This window comes from Pipistrellus kuhlii, unplaced genomic scaffold (assembly GCF_014108245.1).
Source record: "Pipistrellus kuhlii isolate mPipKuh1 unplaced genomic scaffold, mPipKuh1.p scaffold_m20_p_3, whole genome shotgun sequence".
NCBI classification, from domain to species: domain Eukaryota; kingdom Metazoa; phylum Chordata; class Mammalia; order Chiroptera; family Vespertilionidae; genus Pipistrellus; species Pipistrellus kuhlii.
Window position 1 is genome coordinate 100155254 of NW_023425529.1, and position 18157 is coordinate 100173410.

At 36.4% G+C, this 18157-nt stretch overlaps 1 protein-coding gene across 6 annotated transcripts in view; it reads right to left on the reverse strand.

Moving 5' to 3' along the window:
- NBEA (neurobeachin) overlaps positions 1-18157 on the reverse strand; it is a 798235-nt gene that overhangs the window by 48801 nt on the left and 731277 nt on the right. For all 6 annotated transcript variants that reach the window (XM_036455167.2, XM_036455161.2, XM_036455163.2 and 3 more), the window contains one exon: positions 8467-8634. In XM_036455167.2, coding sequence (XP_036311060.1) covers positions 8467-8634 — 168 coding nt within the window. The remainder of the gene's footprint in view (positions 1-8466; positions 8635-18157) is intronic.

Below are 18157 nucleotides of genomic sequence, written 5' to 3' on the forward strand. Positions count from 1 at the left end.
ATTTTAAAAAATGCAGGAATTTTATTTTTATTTTTATTTGTTTTTTAATTTATTAATTATTTTAGGTTAATAAAACTCGTAATTATGGGGAGAGAATTAAGATAGTTTTAAGAAATGTTTATCAGATGTTCTGTTGATCATTTGTTAATCATGTCTCAGAATACTTGGCCAGAAGAAACCTGAAGATCCCTCTTATGAAGACAGTTAGGCATCATGGCACTTATAAATAGACAACATTGTGTTACAACCCCCTCAAGTGATCCCAAAGGGTGGTGTTGATATCACTTGTCATATCAAATAATGAAGTCAGAAGTAGGGAAAGAAAAACAAAGGATAACAAATTCATAGAATGTATAAAAATGCTTGTAGAGGCCATCAATGTTGTCATTATGAAAACCTTCATTTAGATAATTGGGATGAGAAGTGGATTAATATTCTTCCTTATAAATTTTATTAATTCATAAGGAAAGCCAGCATTAGAGCTGTTTTAGTTAAATACACATCTTTCAGGTTTGTTCCTGACATACCTATTATGACAGTTCTCTGTAATAGCAAGGAATATTTCAGCAAGAAAATAAAATGAAAACTGAAGTGAACCATGGGCAAATTTTCACTATAGCACATCCAAAGGTATGCATAATTATTCCTGTCAGGTAAAAAAAAAATATTGAAAATCTAAGAAAATATTATCTAAGAAAACAAAGAAATATTAGCAACATAAAATTAAATTAAAAACAACACATTTTTTTTCTGACTTCTAGTAATATTTCTAGCATAAATGTGTTTGTATTTATAAATAAATGACATATCTGTTCTAAAAGTTTGAGAGCAAATTAGACTTTTATGATAGGCAAATATGTGTATACTTCACATTGTCAAAGAGAAGTCATGTAAATAATTTTCTAGTTTGGCATTATCAATTGTAGATATTTTGATATCAAGATATAAATTATTATTTTTCTTTAATTTGTTATTGTTTAAAGTATTACATATGTCTCCTTTTTTCTCCATTGACCTCTCCCTGGCTACCCCTACTCCCATCACATGCCCTAACCCCCTAGTGTCTGTGTCCATTGGTTATGCTTATATGCATGCATACAAGTCCTTTGGTTGATCTCTTACCACCCCCCACACTCCCCTACATTCCTGCTGAGGTTTGACGGTCTGTTCCATGTTTGTCTCTGGATCTATTTTTGTTCATCAGTTTATATTGCTCACTATATTCCACAAATGAGTGAGATCATGTGATATTTATCTTTCTCTGGCTGGCTTATTTCGCTTAGCATAATGCTCTCCAGTTCCAACCATGCTGTTGCAAATGGTAGGAGTTCCTTTCTTCTTATAGCAGCATAGTATTCCATTGTTAGATATACCACAGTTTTTAATCACTCACCTGCTGATGGGCACTTAGGCTGTTTCCAAATCTTAGCTATGGTGAATTGTGCTACTATGAACATAGGAAATATATCCTTTCTGATTGGTGTTTCTGATTTCTTGGAATATATTCTTTGAAGTAGGATTACTGGGTCAAATGGGAGTTGCATTTTTAATTTTTTTGAGGAAACTCCATACTGTTCTCCACCGTGGCTGCACCAGTTTGCAATCCCACAAGCAGTGCATGAGGATTCCTTTTTCTCCACATCCTTGTTAGCATTTGTCGTTTATCGATTTGTTGATGATAGCCATTCTGACAGATGTGAAGTGGTATTCACTGTCCTTTTGATTTGCATCTCTCAGGTGATTAGTGACTTTGAGCATGTTTCCATATATCTCTTGGCCTTCTCTATGTCCACGTTAGAAAAGTATCTAGGTGTTTTGCCCCCCCCCCCTTTTTTTTTTACTGGATTGTTTATCTTTCTTTTGTTAAGATGTGTGAGTTCCCTATTTTATTATTATTATTTATTATGTTTTTTTATTTTTAGAGATAGAAGAAGGGAAAGGCATAAAGAGATAGAAACATCGATGAAAGAGAAACATTATCTATCAGCTGCCTCCTACATGTCCCCTACTGGAAATAAAGCCCACAATGTAGGCATGTGCCCTGACCAGGAATCAAATGAATGTTCTCTTGGTGCATGGGTTGATGCTCAACCACCGAGCAAGGCAAATCTGGAGATTATTATGCTAAGTGAAATAAGCCAGTCAGAGAAAGACAAATACCACATGATCTCACTTATAAGTGGGATCTAATGGACAAAATAAACTAACAAAATAGATCCAGAGGCATAGATGTATGGAATAGACTGACAGATGTCAGAGGGGAGGAGAAAGGGAAGGACTAGATGAAAGAGGGTGAAGAAATTAGCCAAAGAACACATATGAATATCCCATGGACACAGACAACAGTGTGATGAAGGCCAGATGCAGGAATACTGGATGGAAGTGGGCAAAGAGGGGAAGGAAATGGGGAACATTTGTAATAGTGTCAACAAGGAAAACCCATAAATAGATTTAAATCTAGAAGTAGAAGTTAGTTAATATTATTGTGGTATTTTTACTTTTAATAAATAAATATCCATCATGAAACATTTTATTTTATTTATTTTTTAAAAATATATTTTATTGACTTTCCACAGAGAAGAAGGAAGAAGGACAGAGGGCTAGAAACGTTGATGAGAGAGAAACATCGACCAGCTGCCTCCTGCACACCCTCTACTGGGGATGTGCCCGCAACCAAGGTACATGCCCTTGACCGGTATCAAACCTGGGACCTTTCAGTTTGCAGACCGACACTCTATCCACTGAGCCAAACTGGTTTGGGCCATCATGAAGCATTTTAACAACAAATTTTACATATCTTGTTATATCCTTGATAATTTTTTTCATGAACTAATTCTTTTCTTCACTGTTTTGTTTTATATGGGAAAAGACTAAGACTAATAAGTTTACATTAATAAAAGTGATTAAGATATTAAAAATAATTTAACACAGCTTAATAAAATGAAAATACACATTAGTTATCCCTTAAATTTTTAAGAATCGCTTTGGAAGTAAGAAGAATATCATCCTGGAAATAAATAAGCATTAGTAATTATTCTGTTATTTTTATACTCCTAGAAAAGAGTGGGACTAAAGAAAACTTGACTTGAGATTCAGGAGAACTGTTGGAAAATCATTTAATAAGAGCTTTAGGCTAAGTTCATCTTTGTTTGTTTGTTTGTTTTTACTTGGAATGTATATTAAATGCTTGGGGAGATTTTATTTCCGCCAAAATAAACCTGCTTGATTCTTTTCCCTAGATATTCCCAGATGCCCATGGGATGGGGAAGGAAACAGTGTATTAGATGTGATGAGATGGATATGGCATTTGAAAATACTAGTAGTTGAGGGGTGAGAGTAGGGGTATAGATAAAATAAGAGTTCAATTTTTTAAAATTGGGTGATGAGTACCTGGGGGTTTATTACAGCATTCTCTCTACTTTTGTAGGGAAATAAAGTTTAGTAGGCCATTCTAACACTCTTTTACTAGAGCAGTACTTTGTTAGGTTTTCTATTCCAAACAAGTCAGCTAGGACCTCCTTAAATGCATGTTCTAATTCAGGGAGGCCTGAGAGTCTGAAGTTCAAACAAGTTCCAAGGTGATGCTGATATTGGTGGTCTTTGGACCACATTTGAGTAGCAAGGAGGTAGAAAACTGTGGAACCAGATAATTACTAACCTAAGAAGGCCATAAGATGGAGTTTCTCAGCCATAATTTGGTAGGAAAATATAAATAAAATCACATATTTTTTATTAATATGTAAAAATGGAAAAGAAAAAATATTCATTATCATATTTAAAATAACTACTTAGCCAGTTGAGCTCATTTATGAAAAAAGGTTCTAGTTTATGATGTAAGCCACGACTTAAAACAATTAAAATAATTTCTAATATCCAACAGATCTAGTGTTTACATATAAGAACTTTGCACCAGAACTGTTCTGTCATGTTTCTGTCCAGAGGCTATCATGAAAAAGATTATCAATTACTGCTTTACAAGTATAAAATAAGTTAAGCCATCCTATTTTTCTCAACCAGAAATCTGAAGCTGTCAAAAAATGTCAATTTTAAATATTTCATAGAGAAGAAAATTATCTGTTATTCTGACCTCTAATTTCTTGACATTTTAATGCCATAATTGCTGTGATTAGTGCTGCTTCATGATTTCACCTGTCAAGGAAGAATCAATAACCTTAAGCTATTTATCCAATTTTAGCTCTAACTTCAAAGTTCAAAATGTGGGATTTCTTTTTTTTACTAAAGAAAGGGACATTCATATATAAAATATTTCTCTTTTAAACCAGTGTTTAATTTAAGGATTTAAAAGAAACATCTTCCTTAGGTTAGTTGGAGTTTGGTGGAGATTAATTGTAATGAGATTCCTTTGGTTTATTTATGTGAAAAGTAGTCATCTTACCATTTAAAAATACTAAAATAAATAGTATAAAAATACTAAGATGAATATCAAATAAAGGTAATGCACTTAGCTTAATAAAAGGATTAACATTTTGAACACTGCTGTTTTCCAAGAGTGTAAATAGGTATCAACTCTCTGGAGTCATAGCACCACTGTGCAGACCTCCAGAAAGTCAACACTGATGTGTTGAAAGAGGTGGTGTGCTTCCCAGAGGACCTCCACACCAGGTACAGTGCATGTAAGGGGGCACAGATGACCACCAAACAGTGACTATGCTTTGCTTCGTTCTACTTCTCTACAGTTCTTTCTTCTGACAGGAGATGCTAAGTGTTTTTATATTGGAAAACATGCTCTGTATTATCCCTTCTTTATAAAGAGAGCAACTGAGGTGGAGTAAGATTAATCAGTTGGCCACATTAGATAACTCAAGGATTCAGCTGATTTATCCTCTGCTGCTGGTTCGTAAATGTTACTGCAAAACTTCTGTTGTGGGAATATGTTAGGCTAGTGGTAGAGGAGATAAGGGTAGGGAGTGGGGGAAGAGAAAATTAACTCATATCCCATAAAATCACTTCATCTGTTGACACATTTAATCTGTTGAGTTGACACAGGTCCTAGGGTCAGGGCAAACACCTCTGCTGGTGTGTGTTTGGGCCTATCCTGGCTGGGGAAGGAAGTAACTTGTGTTCCAGGGATATGTTTTCTCACCGAATATTCTGAAAAATAATAATTATTGGGTCTGGGAGGCAACTATGGAGCCTAGGAAAGGAGGATACATGCTACAGAATGATTCTCAGGATTTCTCCAATGGAACCTCAGTATTCAGCAGTGATGTGCTAGAGGAGAGAGTCCTGAACTAATGTACCCTAGCACTCAACAGTTTGCATCACTATGAGGCCATCAGGATCAGTATGTTACATAATGTTCCGATGATCTACATAAGAAAAAGAAAAAATTTACATTACACATTTCCATCTAGTGACTCAGTAGGAAGTTCTACAGTTTGACAATTAAGACCTATATATTGTTTCTTTCGCTGTCCAAAGCAATGGTGTGGTATTATGTAGAAACAGGTATTTTTTTTAAGGACTTAAATAATAAACATTATATACATGTAAAGAAAGTCTCAATTCTGATTCCATTTTCTCTCATTAATTTCCTTTCTAATTTAAATATTTAAAAAATCTACTTTTTGTCAATTTTAATGTGCCTTGCACTTTCATTACATGCAATAAGCTTAAAATATTTGTATTTGTCCAAGAAGATTATCTTGCAACTTTCTTTATAAGAACAGAACTTTATAATGGATAAAGTATATAATAAAATATTCAGGAGCAAAAATGTCCACAATATTTAAAAGTAAAAAAGTAATTTGGAGTTGGTCTTGGAATAAAATAAGAAGCTATTTTAATAATTTTTTAAATAATTCTAAAGTATTGGTTTTAAAAGGAGGATGTAGTTTGTTAGGAGTTTATAGAACTGGGTGTGTTAAGCAAAGGTGTATTTTTAAGAGAAATAATTAAACTCAGTCAGAATTATCTCCTACAAAACAATCTTATAGTTTGAACACAACTGGGGAGATACTAAATTAGGTGAGTGTAATGTTTTGTAGAGAATATCCCTATTTCACCAACTGATTTCATTATATCTGACTTCTCTCTCATTCATTTATTATCTGTCTCTATTTTTTTCCTCCTAGCTTCAGGAAATAATTCTACCTCCTTGTGTATATAATATGCTATAATATTGTATTTAATACCATGTTTGCAATGTATTTTCTGAATATTAGCCATAGGGTCCAATGATCAATGATCATGAGGCATGTTCCTTCTCTTTCCTCTTCTTGGCTTGAAGCTATACAAATAAAGTCATTTTGTTTTTATAGAGGTCTGCAAGAAATAACTTTATTTCTTGATACAAGTTCTTCTTGTAAGGCTTTATTTTTCCAAATCTACAAGTTTTCCACCTCTAAAATTAAAAATTAAAAAGCATTTCGCTGAATGAAAATGTAGAAATGATTGCTTGTTTTGCATAAAGCAGATGGTAGAAAGAAGACTTGAAATAGAGCTTCCTTGCAGTGACACTTATGTAGCAGCTGTTGTATGTTCATTCTTTTCATCTATCTTAAATCATGTTATGTAATGTGGAAGCGATTTACATATTTTATCTGAATATTCTCACTGAAAATACTTATACAAATACTATAACACAGCAATTTTCAACCTGTGAGCCACAAGAATTTTTAAAACATGCAATACCTATTTAGTCAAGGGCACTGACCTCTTTTCTCTTAGATTGTCAAATAAAAAAATGACAACAGCCAACACAATAATAATCACTGTGAATGAATCAAAATTATACTAATTTTTGTCAGATCAGCAAAAAATACATCTTTTCGGTATGCTGCAGAATTTTAATAATTAGTTCATGTGTGCCATGAAATGAAAAACGTTGATAATTGCTGTTATAATATATAATTTCCAACTGTTCACTATAAAATTTTAGGGTGAGAAGATATGGGAATAAAATACTATAGCCTCATCTATTTCATTGATGCATTTTTTGAGTATTCTATCTAGAAGGTTATAATTTTGTTTTTATTAAAAAAACACACTGGCAGATTATTTTATATGAACTATTATCTATCTATTTACAGTAGGTCTTCAGGTTACATCAGAGTTCCATTCTTATAGCGCAACGTAATGCAATTTTCACCATAAGTTGGGAACTCAACTACATAAGCACCTACATCACTCACATGGAGCACATACACAGCAGTAATGAAGTGAAACAGTAAAAAAAAAAAAAAAATTAAAGAAAGATTCCTGACCTTTACTTCCGGTAAATAAATAATAAAAAACATAAAGCAAATATGTACATATGTCAAAATAATGGAAGTTTCTTTGATAAATAAATGAGAGATGGGCACATAACCACAAAACGATACACATCAAGTCTGATGTAACCCATGGCCACATAACCACAAAGCAATGTACATCGAGTCCAATGTAACCCGAGGACTGCCTGTATATAAAATCCCAATATGCAAATAGACTAAATGGCAGATCAACTGAACAACCAGTCGCTTTGATGTGTGCTGACCACCAGGGGGAGCATGCGGATCATGGTGGGCTTCAGCAGCAGGCAGCAGAGCACTGAATATGGTGGGTGTTAGCCGTGGCAGAATAGTGGAGCAGGTGAGTGGGCATGGCAGACCAAGGCAGGGCACCGATTGCTGTCATCAAGCCTCTGATGGTTACTGAAAATTCTTTGCTCCTGTGCACCACAGTCCCACCCAATCCCATCCGGTGCTCACACCTGCTGCCAGCACTGGAGCCACCATTCGCAACCCCAATCACTTGGCACTGTCAGCGGGTGTGAGTAGCAGCTGCTGGCCCTGATCATTCTCAGGACTTCTCTATCTCCCCCTACTCCTGAGGGGTGATCAGGGCAGCTGCCACCACTCGCACCCACTAATGCTGCTGGCCCTGCTTGCACCGCTGCTGGTGCTGGCCCCAATTGCTCAGCGTCATCAGCAGGTATGAGCGGGGCCAGTGCCATCAGTGTGTGGGAGTGGTGGTGGTGGGAGCAGGGCTGCAGGCAGAGAGGGGACCTAGGGCCATGGTGGGAGGAGGCAGGTGAAGGTGTGGAGGATGGGCCAAGACCCACTCCTGTGCCCACCACAGCCTCATGGCCCAAAGTTCCTTTCAAGGTGCATGAATTTGTGCACTGGGCTCCTAGTATTTATTTAAATATTCAACTATGTTTTATTAATTACACACATAGTCATTAAGCATGTTAATGAAGATTCTGAAGTAAAATGAAATAAGGGTATTTAAGTTTATCATATATGTCTGCAATTCATATAGGAACAACATGCAGATCTCATTACTTGGTTTTAATATATAACATTCATTTTTCCAAATTTGTCAAGGATTGAAATAAATTTCAATACAAATATTTTGTGAAAATTTATGTTGAAAAAAATTTATACAGAAAGAGCTGGAAAGTCACATGTGTGTTTGAGGGGTAACAGATTTTTTTTTTAAATTATGGGACTGACCACCTACCTCTCTGAGCACAGGGTCAGTGATGCTATCCAGGTTCATAGAGCCTTCATACGTTAAGTAGTGAAAAACATTCAGAGCACGAACTGCTTCTGGTCCTCGCTGTTTGTAGCCAAATATAAGATCAATCCACTGATGGAGTTGGCAAGAAACAAATTCACTTTCCAAGGCCTGAAATTAGTCAAGAAAAGAAAATGAGAGTCCGTACAAACTTAGCTCACTTTTTTTCTTACTTTGAAATATTCTATATAAATAAGCAGGATATGCTCTTTATACTCCTATATTTTATCTATTAATATATTTGATCTTCTGCTCCTAGAAATGGCAAAACACAATATCTAATAAAAGTGAATGAAAATTTTTTTTCTTAAATGATTAACTTTCTCTTCGCTCTGTTATCTATCCTATCTAATAAAAGAGTACCATGCAAATTGACCATCACTCCAACACACAAGATAGCTGCCCCCATGTGGATACAAGATGGTCTCCACAAGATGGCCAGCAGGGGAGGACAGTTGGGAGGGACCAAGCCTACAAAGGAGGGCAGTTGTGGGTGATCAGCACAGCAGGGGAGGGCAGTTGGGAGGCACTAGGCCTGCAAGGAAGGGCAGTTAAGACGGACCAGGCCTGCAAGGGAGGGCAGTTGGGGGTGATCAAGCCTGTAAGAGAGGGCAGTTAGGGGTGACCAGGCCGGCAGAGGAGGGAAGTTGGGGGCAACGAGTCCTGCATGGAAGGGCAGTTTGGGGAGACCCAGGCCTGTAGGGGAAAGCAGTTGGGGTTGGGGGAAGGGAACCTGGCCTACAGGGAAGGTCAGTTAGGGGTGACCAGGCCTGCAGGGAAAGGCAGTTAGAAGCAAAAAGGCTGGCAGGAGAGCAGTTAGGCATCAATCAGGCTGACAGGGGAGTGGTTAGGGGCGATCAGGCTGGCAGGCAGAAGGGGTTAGGGCAATCAGGAAGGCAGGCAGGCAAGCAGTTGGAAGCCAGCAGTCCTGATTGTGAGAGGGATGTCTGACTGCCGTTTAGGTCCAATCCTATCTGGATTGGGCCTAAATGGGCAGTCAGACATCCTTGACGGTTCCCAGATTGTAGATGGTGCAGGCTGGGCTGAGGGACACCCCCCCCACCCCACCCCGCATGCATGAATTTTGTGCACTGGCCCTCTAGTACAATATAAATTTTAGTATTAAATACATTTCTTATGAAGTCATGTTTATGTTTAAAGATAAGTTGAAATGCCTATTTTACAATTATTTTATGCCTAATTTTGAAATATTAGTTTGAAAACAACAGTTTTATTAGAAACTTTGATATACCGTATTTTCCGGCATATAAGACGACTCCCTAATTTTATAGTTAAAACATAGGTTTAGGACTATATTCGCTGTATAAGACTACCCCCCACTTCTGAGGCAACACCAGTTCTTTTTTTTAATAGACCGCCTCTCTGACTCTGGCCAATCTGAGCAGGCTTTTTACTAGAACACAGTGTAGTTTCGGGTACAGAACATGTATAATTTGCATGCATAAAAAGCCTGCTTGGATTGGCTGAGTTTGAGAGGCGATCTATTAAAAAAGGAACTGGTGTTGCCTCGGAAGTGGGGGGTAGTCTTATACAGCGAATATAGGCCTAAACCTATGTTTTAACTGTAAAATTAGGGGGTCGTCTTATACACCCGGTCGTCTTATACACTGGAAAATACGGTACACATATTTTTATGCCTAAATATGCAAACTTACCTCTACAAAATTTAACTCTACAAAAAGGGAATGCCTTCCTTCTGCCACAAATTAACTCTGTTTTTATACAGTTTTGGAATCACTTGGCAATTTTAGATGTTTGCTAGCTGGTGGAAAATTGTTGAGAGTTAATGAGCTCATAAAGAGTCAGAAAAAAAGGTGGCCTTTTCTTTTCCTAAGAGATATCATAAGCCTCCCAGAAGTAACTTGTCATGTAGAGATGGAGTTCAGTTTATAACTGACATGAGTAGTGACAATGTGTGGCTCACTATGCCTCTCATTTAATGCATTCATTTATCATCAATTTCTTATTCATTTTAAGAGCACACTGATTTCAGCAACATGAGCAAAAAGCTGTAGAACTAACTTCTTAAATTTTAACTATGTATAGCAATAAAAACCAATTTTCTACATTATAGCTGTAACTAAATATGTGGATGAATTCATTCTCTGGATGCATGTCCCTCATTTCTAAGGTCTTAAAACCAATTGGAAATTCATTCATTTATATATATATATATATATATATATATATATATATATATATAGTATTTATATATATATTTATATATATAAATATTATATATATATATATAAAACACTTGAAATGAGTCCTCTGATAATTATAAAAATATAATGAAAATATTTTTCATTTTTAAAAATCTATAAAATATCTGAATGATACTTTTCAACTTTTCTATGATCAGATTTAGGTAATGATTTATTAACCTCAATCTCTTTCTTGATTTATTCCTTTCAAAATGTCTGGCATTTTACTTTATTTTGTTCTATTAGTTGATTGCTTACTGGATATATAATACAGAGGCCTAACTCTATTCCCACTGGCATCACCAAGTCTCAGCTCTCTCACTGCTCTCCACATGTAATAGACTTCAACCTCTTTCTCTCATCCCGCCCCTCTTACACGCTGCTTATGGAACAGACATCTGAAGCCATCATGCTCATATTGAAATCCTCTAATTAAAATCTTCCAAAGTTCCTCCAAACATAACAACTTATGTTATTTACCTAATACTTCTTTTGCAAGTTCCATAGCTCCAAACCTAGCATTAAATATAAGTTTTTAGTAAATATTTATTGATTGAATAAGCAATAGGAAAGATGTATTGGTCATGAGAAAGAAGAAATGTCAAGAAGTGAGAGTGCGGGTGGCAAAAAAAGCTCACTTATTCATTTAACATATAATGATTATTTGCTATGTACCAGATACTATTCTAGATCCTAGGATAACAGCAGTAAATAAAAGACAGCAAAGTCACTGCCAGGGGTTAACATTACAGAGGTGCACCAACAAAACACAAGATAATTAATAAGATTCAGAGTATGTGAGAAGGTGATATGTGCTAAGTAAAAGAGAAAAGCAGGAAAAAAATTAAGGAGTATGTATGTATGTATGGGCTGGGGCTGCTAATTTAGAGGCACTGGAGAGAGAAGGCTTCCTTGAGTTTGTGACATTTGAAAACTACAAAAAGGAAGTGAACTATAAGAACATCTGGTAAAAGAGAATTTCAGAGGGAACAAACATTCATTCATTATTCATTCATTCATTATGGAGCAATGATTATGTACCGGGTAGTATTCTAGAACTCAGTGATATTGTGATAAAGAAGACAAATTTTGAATCTCCAGAAACACATCCCACTGAAATGCAAAAACACAAGGTGAACATAGTCTAATCCACATGTGTCAAACACAAGGCCCGCAGGCCAAATCCGTCCCGCCAGGCCTTGCAATGTGGCCCGCACCACACTGTCATCACTGCACTCCGCTGCGTTTCCATCACAATGACAGTTTATGACTGTTCAGTAAACCATTCGGCCCGCGATTTAGGCTGGATTTTAGATTTTGGCCCCTTCTCTGATTGAGTTCGACACCCCTAGTCTAATCTCTCTCCCGCTCCAAATTACTGAGCACCTACCATGTGTCAGACACAGGACCTAGAAGAAATTCAGATGAGAAAGCATTCCATATCCTGGGGAAAATGACAATCTAATGGAAAATAAACATGTTGACTTGGTCTCTTACTGCTGCTGGAACTTATGCTGGAACTCAAAGTGGAAATGGGCACTAACCTCCAGCCCCAACCCATTTCTAGTGGAAATTATTAAATTTAGTGGGCCTATCTCTACTGCTCCAGCTATCACCACTCTACACACTTGCCCCCCCATCATTACCCAGCTCTATAAGACTAGAGAAATGTGTGGGCAAATGGTTACAGCTAACAACTGCAGTGGAGAATGTTGGCTCTAACTTTAAAATAATCCAAAATCAATTAATTTCATACTACCTTTATTGCTACCACCATACTCCAAGCCACCATCATCACTTAAAAACCTCTAACAGATATGCCTGATTCTACCCTGTGCCTCCACAGTTCATTCCCAACACTACAGCCAGAGTGGTCCTTTCAATTCTACTTTTAGTTATATGCACAAAGGAACTGGAAATGAGTAGTTAAATAAAATTTGTACATGAATATTCATAGAATGAACATTATATAGTAATCATCATGATACTAATATAACATTACTATAATTCTATAAAATAAAAGGGTCCTCCAATCGGCCTCCCTCAAAGGGAGGCCACCAGCAATGGCAGCAGCCTGGTGATGGGGGGCAGGGCCTGCAGCTCGCTGACTGGCACTGTCCCCTGATCAGCCACAGTCGCCTCCCACAGAGGTTTATTCAGCTTGACCACATTGGCCTTTCTACTTTAATATTCAGTTCAAGCAATTGCAAGATTGGGAGCAAATTCCACTCCTGCTGGACATAGGGACTTGAGTGTCAGCCTCAAGTGCATCCTCAGGATCACCAGCAGATGCTGCCACAACCAAGGGTCATGATGCGGAGAAGGGCTCCTCAGCGGGCCCTTCTTGTGCCGCTACTAGGGCTGGGCTCCCTCCCCATCTCCTTCCAACTTGGGCCCATGTCCCAGCAGTGGCCACTGAGCAGGCCACCAACCCAAGTGACTAGCCACAAAGACTGGAAGAATACCCTGTGGCCTTTAGCTCTGGACTCCTCCAGCGCCCCTGTCCGCCCCGCCCCACCCTCACTGGCAGCCAATTAGCACCCCCCAACCTCTAAACCCTCTCCCCAGCTGGCCCCACCCCAATCGGCCCCACAGGGACCCTAACAGGAGAGAGGAGGGAGCCTGATTCCTAAAGGCTGGCATCAAGACAGAATATGTCTGAAGACCAACTATTGGGCAAAATGTACCTCTGAAGCCAAAAGAAGCCAGCGTCGTTGATAGAATATGTCTGAAGGACAGCCATTGACAAATATACCAATAATGGTAGGACCTGCCTTCACAGCAAAGTAAATGAGGATGAAATTATCAAACATAGTTGTGGTGAAATGGCTGTTACATGTCAATTCTGCCTATCTCTAAACTTCTCCTATGAAAAACCATCTGATGGGAAATTTACTTGATGTTGTAGCAAAAATAAAGTTTGTCCAAATGATATACATTTTTCCAGAATACCCAGCATATTTTTAAAAAAATTAATGATAATCAAAGTTTCTGACAGTAAAAAATTCATGGAAAATATTCATTCAATAAATAGTTCTTTTGCTTTTGTTTCAATGGGTGCAAATATTGTATCACCATCAAGACATGGGCCATACTATTTTAAAATACATGGACAAGTTTATCACTCTACTAGAACTTTACATCCTTCAGATGGTGTTTTTTTGGATGTTTGCTCAACTCAATATTTTAGATATGGCAGAAGCAACAAGTAAAAGATTAACAATGCCAAAAAAAACAAGCTTGCTCAGAAAGACAGTCTCATGCAAGAAATAAACGAATTAACAAAATCATACAAGATGTTACATGAGGTAGAAAAGGAAGCCTAATCTGAAGCAGCAGTGAAAGGTTTTGCTCCCAAAGAATTAACAATGGCAATTAAATATAATTGTAATAGTGATCCAGGTAGATATACCTCTCCCTGTGTAACCGAGGTTGCAAAAATGAAGATGGAGAACCTCCTTTTGAAAGGGACTTGATCATTCATTGTAAACCAGATCCTAATAACCCAAATGCCACTCAAATGAAACAAATCAGTATCTGTTTCCTACATTATATACAATGACATATCCTATTCTTTTTCCACATGGTGAAAAAGGCTGGGGAACAGATATTGCATTAAGACTCAGAGATGACAGTGTAATCGACAATAATACTAGATGAAATATAAAGACACGAGTCACACAAATGTGGTATTATAGATTTCATCTTTCCGTTCAGGACATGTTCAATTCTATTTTAAATGCAGGAAAATTAACTCAATAGTATATTATTGATTCATATTAAAAAATGGAAGACAATTGGATAAATTTCATTAAAGCAAACCAATCTAAGTTAAGAGTTGAAAAATATAGTGGTTTGATGGATAATCTCAAATCTAGATCTGAAAATGACAATGTGCCAATTGGTAAAATGATAATCCTTCTATCGTTTTTTGAGGGTAGTCCCAGAAATATGCTGCAGCAATATCAGGCTGCTATAGCAATTGTAATGAAGTATGGCAAGCCCTATTTATTCATAACCATGATGTGCAACCCAAAATGGGCAGATATTATAAACAATTTAAAACACTGACAAAAAGTTTAAAAAGGCCTGACTTGGTAGCCAAGATTTTTAATATTAAGCTGAATGCTCTTTTAAATGATATGTATGTAAATTCCATTTATTTGGCAAAGTAACAGCTAAAATTCATGTCATTGAACTTCAGAAATGCAGATTGCTTCAGACTCACATATTATTGATATTAGTGAGTCCAAATTACAAAAAGGAGATGACATTAACTGTATAGTTAAGGCAAATGTAGACCAGTGCCCTCAACTTTTTCAAATTATAATATCAAATATGGTATATGGACCATGTGGAATACAAAATCCAAATTGTCTATGTATGGAAAATGTTCAAAGGGATATCCGAAAGAATTTCAAAATGCGGCCATTGGAAATATAGATGGATATCCCAAATACAAAGATTTGGTAGCACCATGTCTATTGGAAATAAAGTTTTAATTTTATTTTATTTGCATTTGATTATTTGCATGAATCAAAAGACATAGGGTAGCTGAATGGATAAGAAAACATGACCCATATATTGCTGTCTAACAGAGAACCATTTCAGAACAAAGGATTCACACAGACTAAGAGGGAAGGGATGGAAAAACAGTTTTCAGGCAAATGGAAATGATAAAAGAGCTAGGGTTGTGATACTTATATCAGTTAAAATAGACCTCAAAGTAAAGGCCTTAATAAGAGATAAGGAAGGACACTACATAATACTAAAGGGAGCAATTCAACAAGAAGATATAACTCTGATAAACATATATGCACCCAATGGAGGAGCACCCAAATACATAAAAAAACCTCCTGGAAGATATCAAGGGAGAGATCGACATAAATACAATCATAGTAGGGACTTTAATACACCACTGACATCACTGGATAAATCAACTAGACAAAAAAATCAGCAAAGAAACAGCAATTCTAAATGATTCACTAGATAAAATGGACCTAATGGACATCTTCAGAGCATTTCACCCCAAAGCCACATAATATATGTTCTCATAATCACATAATCAAGTGCTCATGGGACTTTTTAAAAAATAGACCACATATTGGGTTATAAGCAAAGTCTCCCCAAATTCAAAAAGATTGAAATCATATCAAGCATTTTCTCAGACCACAATGGCATAATATTAGAAATAAACTACAAGAAAAACATTCCAAAAAATTCAAACTGAATAGCATGCTACTAAACAATGACTGGGTTATCAATGAGATCAAAGAAGAAATTAAAAACATCCTGAGACTAAAGACAATAAAAACACAGCATTGCAGATTCCTATGGGACACAATGAAAGCAGTCCTGAGAGTTTATAGTGCTACAGGCCTACCTAAAAAAAAAAAAAAAACAAGAAAAGATGGTAATAAAACATATAACTCAACAACTCAAAGAATTAGAGAGAGCAACAAGAAAAACCAAGAGTGAGCAGAAGGAAGGAAATAATAAACATCAGAGCAGAATTGAAGGATATAGAGATAAAAAAAAAAACCAAAAAAAAAACAACACACACAAAACAAACAAACAAACAAACAAACAACAAAAAAAAACAATACAAAAGATCAACAAAACCAAGAGCTGGTTCTTTGAAAGGATAAACAAGATTGATGAACCTCTAGCTAGGCTCACCAAGAAGCAAAGAGAGAGGACCCAAATAAACAAAATCAGAAATGAAAAAGGTGAAATAACAACAGACCCCACAGAAATACAAAGGATTGTTAAAAAAAAAAATACTATGAACAACTCTATTCTAACAAACTGGACAACCTAGAGGAAATGGACATATTCCTAGAAAAATACAACCTTCCAAAACTTTCTCAGAAAGAGTCTACAAATTTCAATAGGCTGATATGGAAAAAGCAGTCATCAAAAAGCTTCCAGCATAAAAAAAGCACAGGGCTAGAAGGCTACACAGGGGAGTTATACCAACCATTCAAGGAAGAACTAAAACCTATCCTCCTCAGATTATTCCAGAAAATTCAAGAAGAAGGAACACTTCTAAGCTTCTTCTATGAAGCCAGCATCACCCTAATATCAAAACCAGATAAAGATAACACAATGAAAGAGAATTATAGGCCAATATCCCTCATGAACATAGATGCCAAAATCCTCAACAAAATTCTAGCAAATTGGGTCCATCAGTACATCAGAAAGATCATACACCATGACCAAGTAGAATTTATCCCAGGGATGCAAGGTTGGTACAATATTCACAAATCAATAAACATGATACATTACATAAATAAATTGAGAAATAAAATCACATAGTCATATCAATTGATGCAGAAAAAGCATTTGACAAAATCCAACACCCTTTCTTGGTAAAAACTCTCAGCAAGGTAGGAATACAAGGATCATACGTCAACATAATAAAAGCCTTAAATGACAAATCCACAGCCAACATCATACTCAATGGGCAAAATCTAAAAACATTTTCTCTAAGAACAGGAACAAGACAGGGATGCCCACTTTCACCACTCCTGTTCAACATAGTGCCGGAAGTACTGGCCATAGAAATCAGACAAGAAGAAATAAAAGGCATCCAAATTGGAAAAGAAGAAGCAAACCTGTCCTTATTTGCAGATGAAATGATACTGTACATAGAAAGCCCTAAAGACTCCATCCAAAAATTATTAGACTTAATAAATGAATTTGGCAAGGTAGCAGGATACAAAATTAACTCCAGGAAATACATGGCATTTCTATACACCAATAATAAACTTACAGAAAGAGAGTAAAAAAGAAGTCCCATTTACCATCACACCAAAAAAAAAAAATAAAAATTAAGGTACCTAGAAGTAAACTTAACTAAGGAGGATTAAAGACCTATATGCAGAAAACCACAGGGCACTGAAAAAAGAGATAGAGGAAGTTATAAACAGATGAAAGAACATACAGTGTTCATGGATTGGTAGAATCAACATCATTAAAATGTCCATAATACCCAAAGCAATCTACAGATTCAATGCACTCCCCATTAAAATACCAACGGCATATTTCACAGACGTAGAAAGAACTCAACAAAAATTCATCTGGAATAAAAAAAGACTCCAAATTGCTGCAGCAATCCTGAGAAGAAGAACAAAGTAGGTGGGATCTAAATACTAGATTTCAAGCTGTATTTCAAAGCCTCTGTTCTCAAAACAGCCTGGTACTGGCACAAAAACAGACACATAGACCAATGGAATAAAATAGAGAATCCAGATATGGACCCAAACCGCTAGCTCAATTAATATGAGACAAAGGAGGCATGAACATACAATGAATTCAAGACAGTCTCTTCAACAAATGGTGTTGAGAAAATTGGACAGATACATGCAAAAAAAAAAAAAAAAATGAAACGAGACCACCAACTTACA